A 16,896-nucleotide genomic window follows, 5' to 3' on the forward strand; every position below is an offset into this window, starting at 1 on the left:
CATGGCAAAGGGGAATTATGTTGCAGATAGGATTAGGATTGCTAGTTACTGATTAAAAAAATATTCTGGATTAACCAACTGGGCCCAATGTAATCACAAGGGTCCTTAAAAGAGAGAATATGTGACTCTGGAGAAGCAGATGATAGCATGAGAAAGACTCAGCCCAATGTTGCTGGGCTTTGAAGAATGGAGGAAGAGGCCACAACCAAAGGATACAGGAAGCTTCTAGAAGCAGTGCAAGGCAAGGAAATAGATTCTTTCCTAGAGCCTCCAGAAAAGAATGCATCCTGTTAAAACTTTGATTTTAGCTCAGTGAGACCTGTGAGGGACATACAAGGTACAGAACTGCAAGATAAGGCACTTATGTTTTGAAACTTTTTTATTTATTGATTTGAGAGAGAGAGAAATAATGATCTGTTCTTGTATGTGCCCTGATCGGGAATCAAACTCACAACCTTTGCTTATGGGTCTGATGCTCTAACTAACCGAACTATCCAGTCAGGGCCATTTGTGATTTCTTTAAGACAAAGTTTTGATAATTTGTTACAGTAGCATTAGGAAACATATAGTAAATGGCAAATTACTGTTCATTTCTATTACTACTATTAAACCGTCCATTAGTCTATGAACTTCTCAAGTTAAGGAGTAAGTTTGTCTTATTTACCATCGGTTCACAAGCGCTCACAGCAGACACTCAAAAAATGTTGTGAATGATCATTCATATGAGTAAAATGTTTCCTTCACCGTGTTCTACAGTGCCTAACACTAAGGTGACCAACTTTTTTACAAAGAAAAGGAGAACAAAAATAAATTGAAGAAAACAATATCATAAATAAAAGAAACATTTTATTCATTGCAACAATAATCCACTATAATATGATAAATGTATAATAAAAACTTGTAATATTTTATATTGTAATTATGCTTAGATGTCTATTAATTTTTAATAATAATTGTAAGGAAAAAAGTACTAATTTAGATACAAATATGTCACATCAAACGCAATGGATCAACTCTGCATCGACCAAATACGGACGTTTACAGATTAGTCTTCCAATATCAAAAAGGAGGACATGTAGGAGGCTACTTTTCCAGGGAGGACAGAACTTACAAAAGGAAGCCTGTCCTCCCTAAAGGAGGACGACTGGGCTACCTTATTGACAAAGAGCATGGCACACAGCCAGGAGGAGCTCAAAAAAACCTATAGGTGTACAAAGTACACTCCCTGCTGACCCCTCTCCATGACCCACTCCTCTGAACCCGCCCATTCTCTCCAGCTCCCTACTTCTGCACGTTCCCTTACCCGGGACCAGACCCGGTGACCTCCTCCTTGAGTAGCCGGATGTCTCCCTCCTAGCTTCCTTCCTTTCCCGGAGGCGGTGAGCACAGAGTGCTGAATTTCAAGACTCCTTGGAGGCCGTGGGGCGCAGTGCCCGCTTCGGGCGGCAGGGGGCGACCGTAGCCCTGGAACTCCCGCCAGAGGGTTGGGACGGGGCGGGACTTCGGGGGCGGGTCGGCTTAGTGCGCAGGCGCGGGGCCAGACGCCTCGCGCGGCCAAGGGCAAGCGGCCGCAGAGCAACCGTGCCGCGGCTCAGGTAGCAGCGAGTTCGAGTCCCACTCCCCCTCCGCTTTATTTCTCGCTGCCTCGGCCCTTGGGCCTTCTCACGCTAGTCCCCGCAGCTCGCTGAACATTGAGCTTTCTTCGCCGCCAGGATGCCGGTAACCGAGAAGGACCTGGCGGAGGACGCGCCGTGGAAAAAGATCCAACAGAACACGTTCACGCGTTGGTGCAATGAGCATCTGAAATGCGTGAACAAACGCATCGGGAATCTGCAGACCGACCTGAGCGACGGGCTGCGGCTCATCGCGCTGCTCGAGGTGCTCAGCCAGAAGCGCATGTATCGCAAGTACCACCAGCGGCCCACCTTCCGCCAGATGCAGCTCGAGAACGTGTCCGTGGCGCTCGAGTTCCTAGACCGTGAGAGCATCAAGCTCGTGTCCATCGGTGAGTGCCGCGGCTCGGCCGCGCGCCGGCTGGTGTACCATCCCTTCCCCGCGCGTGCGCTCCGCCGAAGCCTGGAGCTCGCTGTCTCGCGCCCCCACTACTCCCAGCAGCTGCCGGCTGGGTTTGCGCGTCGCGGCCGGGGGCGTCGTCCCGGGCTCCTGGGGACACTGGGGACCTAGGGCTCCCCCATGGTGCCACCCCCTGGGCTGCGACCTCGTGTGATAGCTCTCTGCAGTGCTCCCGCGGTGCGTTCTGGCACTGTCTCTGGAGAGCAGGGGGTTAAGGACTTGGTTTGGAGCCGCACCGGGAGCGGTGGGGCTGTGCCTTGTCTTTGTACCTGGGATGCCCCTGCTGGACCTGGGGACTGGAAACTTCTGTCCCCGGGAGTAGGGCGCTAGTCCGCTGCTCCGCGGAGCGCTCGCCCCGCTGCGCCCAGGCTGGTGCCCTCGGCCGCGCGAACGGGCGTTGGCTCAAAGGCCAGGGGAGGAGACCTGGGGCGTGACCTTTCTCTGCGCCTGGAGCCTCCCCGCCCAGTTGGAGACTGGGACTTGGTACCCTCCCCCGCTGTCTCCGGAATGGGTGTGGGCCTCGAGGTGGGAAGGGGATCCTTGGGGGTGTGCCGCTTCGCTCCCAGCTCGGCTCTGGCCTGGCGCCACAGGGTGAGCCCGCTCTCGCCGCTGAAATTACAATTTAGAGATGGTGATGGTAATCCTGCCTTGGAGGGAGGGACCCCAAACTAGTGAGCGCTGTGTGCTAACAGCTTTCTGGGTATCTCAGCCTTTACACATCCCGCAAGTTGGGGCTTCCTTAGACCCATTTTACAGACAAGGGGGTCCAGAGGATTAAATGACTTGGCCAAGCCATGAAAGTATGGAGGGTCCAGCTGAGAATTGAAGGAAGTGGTGACAATTAAAGGAGACTGCTTTCCTCTCCCCACCCTTCCCACACCGGGATTTTCCTGGGAGGAGGGAGGGAGTTGGTGCCGGGTTCCTCTCCCCCCAGAGCTGGAGAGGAAGAATGAGGGTGAGGCCCCCACTAGGACCTGGGCTAATGGAGATCTACCAGGAGGGTCACAAGGCTGCTGAGGGTGTGGGCTGTCATACACAGCATGTGTGCATAGGGAACTGTGTGTGCCAAGGTGAAGAGTGGATGTGTGCACACAACATGGGTGTGCAGAGAATGTATGGCCCACCTATATTGTGTGTATTCGTTCTGCCTAGTGTCTTTCCCCAGAAGAGCTGTCCCAGGCCCAAGCCTGGGTCTGGGGTCTCTTCCTGAGGATACCAGGCCTTATTAAGACCCCCATGACAGGAAGAAAGAGTAGTGGGTGAGGCTGCTCCGACTTTTCCAACGTAAAGGGGATTCCCTATAGGCTTGTAGGCTGAGTCTCCTCCCCACTCTCCCTTTCCCTCCCCCACACCTGTCCTGTCAGGTAGGGCTGCTTCCTGGGCCCAGGCGGCTGCCACTGCACAGTCAGCCTCCCCAGTGAGGGTGGCGTCTCTGCAGAGGGAAGCTGTGTGGCATGCTCTCCTTTTCCTTTGGGGGCCCATCTTCTATAACTGGGGGAGGGAACCTCAGAATTCTCCTGAATTCTTTCCTTTCAGAAACCAGCTTCTCCTCTGAGGAATCTCAATGGCTGTCTGCCTCAACTTGGATTCCTTCCTCTTTGTTTTAAAAATGTGTATTTATTTAATTAACTGAACAAAGAAACTTAAAGTAAACCAGGAGTATCCAAACATGACATGAAATCTCTTTAAAAAACAGAACAAAACAAAACAAAAACAAATGAAAAACCCAAACCATAGCACCAGAAAATACTGGACTGCCTAAATTACCAAATGTTTACAGAGGTGCTGCTGCTTTCGGCATGGCTCCCCATCAATACCCCAGACTCGGGGGTCTTGTTCTAGACTTTGTCTGGTTGAGTTTGTGCTTGACCTTCATGATTTTCATTTGTGAACCACCACGCCGTAGTGTTTTCCATGGTCCTGATGTTTCAGGGCTACCCTCCCCTCCCTGGTTGTGGGACTGTGGGTGGTGGGCAGCTTCTTGCTGTGGACCTCTTCCCACCACAAGTTGCATTGTTTTATTTTATTTTCTCCTTTTAAATTATTTTTTGGATCACATTCCCCAAAGTGACATTCCTGGGTCAAGGAGTGTGACCAGATTTATGATTCCTGTCCCTGGCTGCCTAGTTGCTCTCCTAGAAAAATCTAGAATCAAACAGGTTTTCCAGCCTCTGGAGACTGAGAAGTGCCAAGTGTGAGGAGTGCTGTGGGGGTAGTGCCCGAGGCCTCTTCCTTTTGTTCCTGGGGCTGTTTTGGGTAATAGCCCTTCAGAAAAATGTCCTTACAGCTCAAGTATTTACTGCTTATACTGTTGCTATTGTGCTGACAGTGACATTAGCTCCAATATGGGGGTATGTTGAGTGTATTCCATTGATCACCACCTTGAATTCTTGAGTGGTTTCTTTGTCTATATAATGATCTGCTTCAACAAGTCATGGGGAGGCTTAGGGACTTGTCTCAGTCCTGACCAAATGCTTAGGAAATGGTTGCTGTTATAATTATGATTATGTTAGTGTTATCATCTCTATTTAAAGATGAGGAAACAGAAGTGAAGTAACTTGCTGAGGTCACCCTGCTAGTAAATGGTGATTAGAACCCAGGTTTGCTCAGTTGTTGAAATTGAGCCTTCACTGACTTACCTGCCAGTGTCAGAAATGAGTAAAACACAGCCCTTCTATCCTCTCTAGAGAGCCCCTGTAACACTGTTTTTAACGTTTGGGATGTTGGGCTAGTGGCTGGACATCTAAACTATGATGAGGGATTCATGAGACAGATGACTGTCATTGTCTGGAGGTGAGCAGAATCAGTTTGTATCTTCCATCTTGCATTGAGGTGAATTTGTTTATGGAATGGCTGTCCTGTTGTCACTGTTTTTTTTGGGGGGGGGCGAGGGGCAGCAAATGGGAGCTTATTTGCTACCCAGTGGATGGTGCTTTACTCCATAATCTGGGAAGGTTTCTTTGAATGAATACAGGGGTTTGCATTCTTTGGGTAAGTGCACTGTATACACTGTGGTAAGCATTGGAATTGTGTACAGGCACCCAGCTCTGAGATAAGGGAAGGTCAGAAACCACCAGAGGACTGCTCAGAATTCACTGAAAGACAGCCCTGGCTGTGGATTCACATTAGTGATTCATTGTAAGGTGACTGATCCTAGGCTCCAGCCAGAAGTGGAAGATTTTCTTCAGTTTCTTGTTATATCCTGGGCAGTTTATCTTGAGGACTCAGCATATTTAATTCTACTTGTCTGTCAGGGCTGGCACTTTTATTTACTTGTTTTTCCAAAAACCTTTCTGACATTGAGCAGCCCAACCAAGTTGGAGAGAAAGGGGTCTCTCAGCCCAGGAATAACAGGCAAGGCTGCCTAGAAGTTTGGGTGGTGTGTTCTTGTTTGATCCTTTGGAAAAAAGGAATTTTTTCTTTTTCAGAGGATGCGGTCTGACCCTAATGTTTACTTAAAGTGCCTGTGCCAGGCCAGTGCCCCAGAGCAGGCAGGGTGCATGTTCCCAAGACCGTGGGTCACTGGGCAGTTTCCAGGGTGGGGAAACTGTGCCACTCAGCCTTTTTTCCATCCCTTTGTCCCATCCCCACCACAGTAATGTACAAGTAATCCTAAATTCTACTCTTTTCTGCACTACCTAGTAAATGCCATTGTGTCTTTTGGGCAATGTAATTCAGACCCAGAAAATGCTTAAAAAGTAAGTACAATAGCACGCTTTGTCAGAATTAACACATTTGACACCATTTGCAACAAAATAACACATTAGAGTCCCCAGTGGCTCTTGTAGTAGTTAAGAGCAATGATTTTTTGTTCAAATCCCACTTGCTACTAAGTAGCTATTAAGACACTGTTGAGTCTTGGTATTCTTATCTCTAAAACAGGACAGTACCTACCTCTCATAAAAATCAAACAAGTTAACATTTAAAAAAGTGCTTGGAACAATTTGTGGCACATGGTAAGTGCTATGTGAGTGTTTGTTAAATAAATCAGGCGCTGTCCAATAATAATCTCAAAAGTCACGCTGGAGGATATACACATGAAAGGAAATTTCAAATCTGTGCCACACAAGGGAGACCAGCTTGGTTGGCTAATATTAATTGTGTTTGCTATTCATAGGGTTATCAACTGCCCAGAAGATTCCCCCTCCTTGGAACAGGATGACCCCTGGTTATGTTATGACTGCCTCTGGGCCTATTCACACCAGCTTTGTTTCCGAGAGCTGAGAGCTGGACGGGAGCTCTGGGTAGCTGGTCATTCCAACCTCCCACCCCGTTTAGGAATCTCTGGGCCAAATCACTTCCAGATGGCAGCCAGGCCTCTGCGGAGCTCCTCCAGCGATGGTGGAGCCCGCGTGCCAGTCAGCAGCCGCCTTCATTCTTGGAGAGTCTTTGCTGAAGGAGGGCTTTGATTTGGTGCCAAATTTTGTCTGGCGGCACTCCTCCCCGCCCGCCCCCCCGCCCGGGGTCCTGGTTCTGTGCTGGAGGCGAGTGTCATTAGTTAGTAGAGGATGGCTACCTTGCTCTTTGGGCAACAGATGCTCAGGCTCTTAGCCTTTGGGCCCTGCCCACAGTGGCTCCACAGTCAGGGGTATCATGTCACCTTGCTTTCTCTATAAATGGCCTCCAGGTAGGCACAGACTAGGCTATACTAGATACAGCCATATTCAGGGTATGGGTCTGGAACTAGACTGCCAGGATTCTTATCCCCTCTCTGCCCCCTAACTGCTGTGCAACTCTGGTCCACCACCTTATCCTTCCTGAGCCTGTTTCCCCATCTGTAAAATGGAGGAGAATAGTAGTTCCTATCTTATAGTTGGTGAGAGGATTATATACTGCTCACAGAAATTAGGGGATATTTCAAAATGAATATGAACTGATAAAAAAAGGAAGCATTTGATTTTTTTTATTATTAAACGAGAACATCAGAAGAGGAAACAAGTCAAAGAAAGTTGTTTGATTATGTAAATGAGATGCAAAACCAACTTTGATTTCATTGGTGAAAATGCACTGTACAAAAGGCTGGAAGTACTGGAGTATCTGCACGTTCCCTGATCCTCTAATTTTTGTGAACAGTGTATTTGATTATGTTAACTTATAGCATGATGTTGGCATTATTATTAATAATATTATTGTCCTGGACTTTGTCTTGTCTTGCATCTATTCTCTGCCATTCATACATATTCATACATACCACGGTGCTGTCATCTGCTGTGTGATGAAGATGCCTCCCAAGATCCTCTCTTTCTCCCTTTCCTCATTCAACAAATATATGAAAGACTGACTGCTAGGGCCCCAGGAATAATGAGAGTCATGCTCCTGGCTTGTGTTACAACCTGCTCAATGTAGCCTGCTCAGTGTAGAGCAAAGTCACATAACCAGGGAGTGTCCTTCTCAAACTGTTAAGGCATACACAAATCACCTGAAGACTTTGTTAAAAATTCAGTAGGTCACAGGTGATTCAGTAGGTCACAGGTGAAGGCTGAGATTCTGCACTTCCAACTTGTAGTTGCTGCTGTTTGGGGATCATGCTGTGAGAAGTGAGAGTCAGGATGAGGAGGAGCATCATCCATCCTTCAGGCTGGAGAGGGGTGGGTCGTCTGGGGGCTCTTTGGAGGAAGGGCCAGCTAAGCTGAGACCTAAAGCCTGACTAGAATTAGGCAGGTGAACAATTAGCCAGGTGAACACAGGAGTAGAAGAGTGTGTCAGGTGGAGGTAAGAGGGGTGGTGGAGGGGTAGTGGGGGGGCTGGCTCACAGAGGGCTTCCGAGGCTGTGAAGGTGGCCGTCAGAGCACCTTCCCAAGCGGGCGTGGGGGAAGGTGGATGGGCCCAGCTGAAACAGATCAACTGTTGCTTCAGTCATTTCTTTCAGTAAAAATTTGTGAATGTGCCCCTTTTTCATATAGGTATATTTTTAAGCTACATACCTATACCACTGTCAGTTTGTATATTGAATATTAATAAAGCTTACTTTTTTTATTCAATCAGAAAAAATCCAGACGGAAGAGTTGGTTTTTCCTGTGCTCCAACGGGTTATTTTGTGTGCCCTTGGGCTGCCTGAACCCTGTTTGGAGGCCCCCTGAGGGCCTGTGTTTCTCCATCTCCCTTTTCTTCCTCCCCATATTGTTATTTTGCATTTAGTTTTCATCTTTAATTACAGTTAAGGAGCTGGATCTAGAATTATAACCCTTTCTCCAACAGTAAGTTGCACCAAATCTATAAATCCATTGGAACAAGCTGTTTCAGTCTAAATGTGTGCAAGCTATCTCTGGCTCTTCTAGTGATTACAGTTGCCTTTCATTCTATTAGAAGCCATCTTACATCATTGTTGTAAATTTAGTTATTCATTAAACATGCTCAATAACTATGGCTCAGCTTATTATATAATAAACAATAGCACGTACTTCTTTTGGGGCTTGAGAAGTGGCCTTGTATTTTTAAGGTGCCTAGTTTACTTTTTTTGGGAAATTGAGTGCATGTTTAGGGAGAGAGCTTCTTTGGGAAATATGATTAGAAAACCAAATGGTTCTCTTTATGACTAAAGTGATAAAACAGTAGGTGAGTATAAGTCTACATTTTTGAAGTATGGAACTATTGAGTATTTTAAACATGCCAAATTAGTATCATGAATTTTTTTTTTTGCAAGAAAAATACTGAGCTATATTTAAAGTTGCTGCCTTCCTTCTAAGAGGCTTACAGTACTTGCTTAAATATGTTTACTTGATAAGTTATAGATAGATGATTGTCTCCTCTCACAAACCATTCAGTTATGAAAACAATTTGATGAAATTTTACTAATGCTCATTGTCAGATTACAAAACTTAGCAAAGAACGTTTGCCTTCTCTGATCCCTTTTGACCAGTCCCTGGGCAGAAGACTGTCCTTGGTCAAGATTTTCTTGTACTAACTGTAAGCAAAGAAGCAGTTTAGTTTTTCACTTAGTCAAGACTGGCCATAAGACTGAATTGTTTTGCCTGACCAGGTGGTGGCGCAGTGGATAGAGCATTGGACTGGGATGCGGAAGACCCAGGTTTGAGACCCCGAGGTCTCCAACTTGAGCGCAGGCTCATCTGGTTGGAGCAAAAGCTCACTGGCTTGAGCTCAAGGTCGCTGGCTTGAGCAAGGGGTTACTCGGTCTGCTGAAGGCCCGTGGTCAAGGCACGTATGAGAAAGCAATCAATTAGCAGCTAAGGTGTTGCAACACGCAACGAAAAACTAATGATTGATGCTTCTCATCTCTCCGTTCCTGTCTGTCTGTCCCTGTCTATCCCTCTCTCTGACTCTTTGTTTCTGTAAAAAAAAAAAGAAAAAAAAAAAGGCTGAATTGTTTTGACAGTGCATCTGACTTCCTCCCTTCCCCCATCAAAACCTGGCTCAGGTAGAGAGCTTGGCAAGGAGGACACTGTCTTTCTCCTGCATATTCCTTGGCTGTTCTTGGTACCAAACTTCACTGATGATGCCATTTGTGTACTGAATATCGAGGAGTGCACCCCCACCCTTTAACATAACAGCCAGTATTTCCCCATGATACTGCCTGCCAAGCATTGCCCGAGTGCCTTCCCTTTATTAGTTCTAATCCTCACTGTGAACCTTGCAAAGTGAGTGGCTTTATATCTATTCCCATTTTACAGATGAAAATACTGAGGCTCAGATCTGCCTTACGTCATATGCCAGGCACAGTTCTTCAAGCTGTGAAGCATTCATTAATGTCAAAGTTGGGTTCCACACTTGTAAAATAGATATGCTGTAGTGAGAGACATTATACAGGTTTAGTTCTATTCATTTTATTTTGCTTGAAACTTTACTCATTTGAATTAGATTAATGTGAAATTTTCTAATATAAAACAAAACTTTTTTGGCCTATTTGCCTTACCTTTTCCAGCACCATAGAGCTTAAGTGGCACCTTCTGTCCAGTTCTGGAGAGGTCTCTCTGGTTCTTTCCCTGGCTTTGTTAGGTTCCTCGGGCAGTAATTTCACTGCAGGTCTGGTCAGGGACCAGCTGAAGGTTGCTTTGGGGAGGCAGGCAGGGTTTCTCTGTGAGGCCTAGGAGCTGAGGTGAGGAGGCAGTGCCCTGGGGTTCCTTCTGGCTGCAGTCCTGTGGGCTTCACAGAGCATGCCACTTGGAGGAGTTGGTTGAGATCTAGCTATGCCAGGAGATCCTTGGTGACAACTGCTCTGGCAGAAATGACCTTCCCTCACATTCTTTCCTTTGCTACCTTAAATTTTTAAAAATATTTATTGATTTGAGAGAGAGAGAGAGAGAAACATTGATTTGTTGTTCCACTTATTTATGCATTCATTGGTTGACTCTTGTATGTGCCCTGACCAGTGATCGAACCCACACCCTTGGCGTATCGTGACAACACTCCAACTAAATGAGCTACCTAGCCAGGGCTCCTTTGCTACCTTTCAACATTAACCGGTGGAGCCTCTGTTGGGTGGTGTTTGCTGGTGAGCAGAACTTCACTTTCCTGGCTGGCAGTGGGTCCTCATCAGTCTAGCAGCCCTGGCACAAGAAGCCACCCGCTTTCAGTGCAAGGAAGGCAGTGAGCCACTCTGCTCATCTTCAGGGAGCCTTGTGGGCAGGCCCTTGCTGCGCACCACAGCCTGGAGCTGTGTGCTCCGCAGCTGAACTGGTGTCCCCAAGGGCTTCTCTTGCAGCAGTCCTGAGAGAGAAAGCTGGTCTGGCTGGCCGGCCGGCCCACTCAGTGCTCAGCTCCCCAGAAATCGCTGGGCTGGCTTGTTGAAAGGTCTGGGCGTTAACACAACACTCCTGTTCTCCCTCTCTGAAGGCCCTTTATGCTGGCATGAATTCCTTTTCTCATGGAGATCTGAAAGCTCTTTTGACTAAATGGGTCACCTTTCTGGGTATTTTCATAAGACTGGTCAGCTTCTGCCACGCCAGACAACTTTTCTGGAATTTCCGTTCAGATATAAAGGCAACCAAAGAGGTTGGAACACAGTGTGGAATTTTGGCTTTTGAGCTATAGGGAAATGGGTGGGTCTTTGTAGCAGGGACTATGTAAATTTGCTGCGGCCCATAAATTCAGATTTTAAGATTTTAAAAGGCAAGCAGCAGTCAGCTTTCCTTCTGACAAATCAGAATAGTGTTACTTTCAGCCCCATGCTGCTTGTGACCCAGGCAGAGGTGGGCCTCCCAGGGAGTTGGGGTATGAAAAGATTTTCTGTGGCCAAAATCAGATTCCTCTGTATCCCCTGCTCCTCCAAGAAAATAATCTAGTTCTTACCATGCTGGTCCCGCACTGCTGGTGTGAATTACCCGAGTTCCATGGGTCCCCCCGAAGTGACTCAGCAGACATCCCAGGGAAACGAGAACTGTTGGGCACTCTCCAGTCTGTTGAGAGCTCCACTGGGCCAGGTGTTTCTTGCTCAAGAACAAAGTGATTTTTCCCAGAGGTCAGGGCAGGCCCTGCTCCCCGGGGGACCTCAGGTGCTGAGGAGGCCTTGGACTCAGCCCCCAAAAGGCCTCTGCGACTGGGCGGTTCTGTTAATTGAACAGAGTTCTGGGTTCTGCCTAGAAAACTCCGGGTCAGAAGAGGCAGAGGTTCGGAGAGCATGATTGTGCTGCTGGTGGGATGGGGGCCCCTCAGCGGAGCTTCCAGCCTCCCAGGGGCAGAACCCAGAAAGAGTCTGAAAGGAGGAGCCTTGGTGGATCTTGGCTTGCAGGGTCCTGGGCAGTGGTTTCTCACATTCCTTCTCTCCACCAAAGGAGGCAGGCTGGTGGCCCCAGGGGAATGCCTCTCTGGTTGGGAGTCCTTCACAGGAACCGATCCAGGTGTCAGGTTTCACTTCCTGCAGGGCTTGGGTCTCTCCATAGTTGCCTCTCCTGTCCCCACTTCCCCTGGGCAGTCTTGTTTGAGATCCACGGGGAGTCCTACCTGAGGTTGGAAGGCGGGAGGCCTTTTCCCGGACACCCACAGTCACCCCTCTCCCCCCATGCCACTTCACAGTTCTCTGAGCTGCATTGGTCTCCTCACTTGCCAACTTCGTCTTCTGTAACTGTTCATGTCTGTGGCTCTTAGTAAGACTGTAATAAATAATCTATTAGGTGGGTTGAATGATAAATCTGGTACATTGATTTGCTTATGCTATATTTGCTTTCAGAAAATGCAAAATAGTAGGTAGTCCCTTGTAGCCTGTAGTGAAGTGGGAATTAAGTGTGGTGAACAACTGGGTCTGGGGTCCCAGTAAAAACCTCATTTTTGGACCAGTGATGCTGAACGTGAAGAACTCGGTACTTTAATACTATTCTCTGGACATCTATAATTTGCTTCAACTTTTAGAGGACAAGTCCTTTTCCAAGTTGCCATGTGAGGCTCAGAAAGTGAATATATAAAAGGAAGCCATTGAGACTCACTATAATCATAGTAACAGTTTTGTTAGTAATAGTGAATATATATTGAGCACCTACCAGTACCAGACATTGTGATAAATACTTTTCAACCATATCTAAATGAAACCTCATTGTAACCCTGTGATGTAGTTATTGTTTGATCCCCCTTATACAGACAAGGAAACTGAGGCACCCCCAGATCAGCCAGCGAGTGTGTGGCAGACTGTTACTCACACTCTTTTCTGAGATTTAAAAAAAAAAAAAGTTTTATTGATTGATTTCAGAGAGAGAGGAAAGGAGAGAGAGAGAGAGAGAGAGACTGAAACATCAATCTGTTTCCATATGTGCCCTGACAGGGTATTGAACCAGCAACCTCTGTGTATTGGGACAATGCTCTAACCAACTGAGCTGCCCAGCCAGGGCTTGTCTGAGATTTTAATCCCCAAAGGGAAGCCATCAGTTCTGCATGTCTTTGAAGTTCACTTCTAAGGTTTTGTGGGTTTTTTTGACATTAAAAAGTTCCATTTGTAGTTTCTTGTAAAAATAATTGCAAGAACATAAAGAAATACAAATTAAAAACACATCACCTGTGAAGACTCTTAACAGATCTCTTTCAATTTTTAAGGGAGTTTTATACACAGCTGTCTTTTGATCAGATTTGAAAGTGGGAGATGCATTTTCTCAGGAAAAGGACTGTGGATTGGAAATGTTTTGTGATATCATTTTGGTCATACTAACGGTTATAACAAGATTCATCCTTGAGTTATTACTGAGCTGTGGCCAAGATGAAAATTGGAGGTCTTAGTTGAGGCTCATTATGGTTTGCAAGTCTCCCTTGGTCTAGAAATATGTTTTGGTGAACCACGGAGTGGGAGTGTTCCAGTCACTTTCTGTCTTTAAAGTTTTCTGGACCAACTTTTATTGGGATTGCCAGTGTCTCTTAATAATAGTCATTATGTTTGGTAACTATTGTGACCTTGTCTCATGGTTAGCCCAGCATAGAAATTAATTTACCTTTTAGTTTCTCAGCTCCATTAGCAATTTAAATATGTCTCAAATATGTCCGTAGTGTAATGTAGTTGGGCAGCTTAGTTCACCCTTACTGCATGGGAACTTTGAGAGATCTGAAAATTATGTACAGCCCTAAGGTCTTCACGGTACTAGTGTTTTTGGACACATCATTTTCTCAACAGCCTTCAGGACACCAGACCCATGGAATCATCTTGCTTTGACTTTGAGGCAAAGGAAGATGAAATGGAAACCACTTCTGGATACAGATTGAGCCATTTCCTGAGTGTGTTTAAGAGTATGGGTTAGCCCTGGCCGGTTGGCTCAGTGGTAGAGCGTTGGCCTGGCGTGCAGAAGTCCCAGGTTCAATTCCCAGCCAGGGCACACAGGAGAAGCGCCCATCTGCTTCTCCACCCCTCCCCCTCTCCTTCCTCTCTGTCTCTCTCTTCCCCTCCCGCAGCGAGGCTCCATTGGAGCAAAGATGTCCTGGGCACTGGGGATGGCTCCTTGGCCTCTGCCCCAGGCGCTAGAGTGGCTCTGGTCACAACAGAGCGACGCCCCGGAGGGGCAGAGCATCGCCCCCTGGTGGGCGTGCCGGGTGGATCCCGGTCGGGGCGCATGCGGGAGTCTGTCTGACTGTCTCTCCCCGTTTCCAGCTTCAGAAAAATACAAAAAAAAAAAAAAAAGAAAAAAAAGAGTATGGGTTAGTTAGACCCTGTTGCTTACTAGCGGGGAGACATGGGGCAAGTTATTTGATGTCTCTGAGGTGCAGTGTCCCAGGCTCTAATAGTACCCCACTCTTGATGTCATGAAGATTAAGTGTTACAATCCCTCTAAAGCAGGGGTAGTCAACCTTTTTATACCTACCGCCCACTTTTGTATCTCTGTTAGTGGTAAAATTTTCTAGCCGCCCAACGGTTCCACAGTAATGGTGATTTATAAAGTAGGGAAGTAACTTTACTTTATAAAATTTATAAAGCAGAGTTACAGCAAATTAAAGCATATAATAATTACTTACCAAGTACTTTATGTCGGATTTTTGCTAAGTTTGGCAGAATAAATCTTTATAAAACAACTTACTATAGTTAAATCTATCTTTTTATTTATACTTTGGTTGCTCTGCTACCGCCACCATGAAAGCTGGAATGCCCACTAGTGGGCGGTAGGGACCAGGTTGACCGCCACTGCTAAAGCATGGGGCATGTCCTTGGCAGCCAGTAAGTGCCCCATGAATGCTGGTTGTCGTTTCCTTTCCTCACAGCCCCTCCTCCTAATTCCTGGACCTGTGGTGGCCCCATCTGACTGGAAGAAGAAGTGACCTGATTTACCTTGGAAAGGAAGGGGTGGGTGGAAATAAATCCAGAAATTGGTCAAGGATATCTTATACCTAATGAGTGTTTTTAGAAGAAGTGACCTGGGTTTTGAGTAGCTGTCGGATAGGAACCATGGGCCAGCAACCTTTCTTGGTTTTCCAGCCATGCTTCCTTTAGGATAGAAAACAGATGCTAGCAATTCTTAGTCTTCCCCCACTTCCCTTTTGTTCTTTGTGACTAATGGGTATATTTATTAAAACTATCTCCTTTCCTCCTCCTTTCTTTCTTTAATACTCTCTTTTTGTCCCTAAGCATGGTCTTTGCTCCCATTTCTTTTCCGGCTGGTTTTGCTGTCATGGAAGTGGCGGTACCGCCATCCAGGTGATGTGCTTGTTTGCTGGTCTGAGTCTTGGCTCTGCCCCTTGAGAGCTGGCTGACCGCAGCCAGCTGTTTCACCTCCAAGAGCCTGTGCTCCATATGCAAAATGTAATAATAAAATGCTCTGCCTTACTGAATTCTATAAAGAGCTGTGCATCTAAAGCCCTTATAGTGTTTCCCAACCTTTTTTGTGCCATGCCCCACCTTAACCTTTCTAAAATTTTTATGTCCCCCCCATGTAACATACATAATTTTTAACATTAAAAAATTGATTTGTTCACTTAATAAACATAAATGATAGGTTCTAGGAAGAAATCACTATGAAATTGTTAACAAAACACAGTAAGTAAAATTTCAAAACATATAATGAAAAACAGAAATTTAAATTCCAAATAATTTTAATACAGATTTTTCTATATTAATTTATTATTTTAATTTAGTGTGATCCTTGCGCTTGATGCTTGCTGCACAGAGATTTTATATTAGGTTCCAATTTGGTTAGCTTTAGTCTCAAGTCTCCACGTTGTGTTATATCCAGCCGATTTTTTTACCAGTAAATCATTTACAGCACTAAATCCACATTCAGCTAAAAATGAAGATGGAAACGGTAGCAATAGTTTTCTTGCACATTTGGTTGAATTTGGGTATTTGGTTTCTGTTTCCTCACAAAGCCATGCCATCGCTCCTTTGATATTAAATAAAGCTTTAACTGACTCATCATTTTGCAATTCTACGAGTTCTTCTTGATACTGCATATTTGATATATCAGACAAATCCACTAACATTGGCTGCATCATCCATGTTCGGAAATCAATTTGTTTTAAATCAGAAAATCTTTCTTTTAAATCAGCCGATAGAATATTCAAATGATTGACAATAACAAGTAAAGCGGTATCAGTTACTTCACATTTTTGGAGCCAATGAAACTGTTTAAAGTTTTTGTTGTTAATATGTTTCTGACATAACTCAATATTGGTAATTAAACCAAATATCTTTGCTTTTGCATCAACAAGAGTTTTATTTGTTCCTTGAAGTTGCTTATTTAATATATTTAGTTTTTCAAAGATATCGGCTAAATAACTCACAAATGCTTTACCATCTATTGTTAACAGATACTTCATTTCAGGTTTGTTGCTTAAAAAATCACTAAGAGTATCAAACAGTTCCATAAATCTTTTCAAACAGTTTCCTTTAGATAGCCATCTTACTTCAGTATGAAGTAAAAGTCTCACATGGTCTTCATTTTGTTCTTCACAAAATAGCTTGAGAAGACGCTCACATTTGGCACTTTATTACTGTATGTAATACTTCATTCAGAACAGGAGAGATGTTTTTAGCTACCAAGTTTTCCCTATGAATAACACAATGCACAAGAATCATTTCTGGATTCGCATCTTTCATCAATTTTAAGCAGCCATTTTTCTTGCTCATCATATTGGGAGCACCATCTGCAGCACAAGATGTTATATTTTTCATTGGTATATCATTGACATCTAAGTAGTTTTTTCGCTTATTATATATATCTTTGGAGGTAGTGGTGCTTTCTAATCTTTTACAGAACAACATTTCTTCAGCAAAATGTCCTTTATCAATATATCTTACGTAAGTTATCAATACTGCCTCACTGTCTCTCAAAGTTGATTCATCCATTTGCAAGGAGAATTTTCTTGTTTTCAGCTTTTCAATAAGTTGTTTTTCAATATCCTCACTCATTTCGTCTATTCTTCTGCTAACAGTATTGTCACTGAGTGGCATAGCTTTTACATCTTTGT

At 45.3% G+C, this 16,896-nt stretch overlaps 1 protein-coding gene across 9 annotated transcripts in view; it reads left to right on the forward strand.

The window, feature by feature from the left end:
* Positions 1-930: 930 nt before the first annotated feature.
* Positions 931-16,896, forward strand: part of FLNB (filamin B) — a 159,986-nt gene continuing 144,020 nt past the window's right edge. For 4 of the 9 annotated variants that reach the window (XM_066351531.1, XM_066351532.1, XM_066351533.1 and 1 more), the window contains exon 1: positions 931-2,005. In XM_066351531.1, the coding sequence (XP_066207628.1) occupies positions 1,714-2,005 (292 nt within the window). In that variant the 5' untranslated portion in view covers positions 931-1,713. The remainder of the gene's footprint in view (positions 2,006-16,896) is intronic. The other 5 variants (XM_066351534.1, XM_066351536.1, XM_066351538.1 and 2 more) reach the window with 2 other exon arrangements.

This window comes from Saccopteryx leptura, chromosome 10, assembly GCF_036850995.1.
Source record: "Saccopteryx leptura isolate mSacLep1 chromosome 10, mSacLep1_pri_phased_curated, whole genome shotgun sequence".
Taxonomy (NCBI): domain Eukaryota; kingdom Metazoa; phylum Chordata; class Mammalia; order Chiroptera; family Emballonuridae; genus Saccopteryx; species Saccopteryx leptura.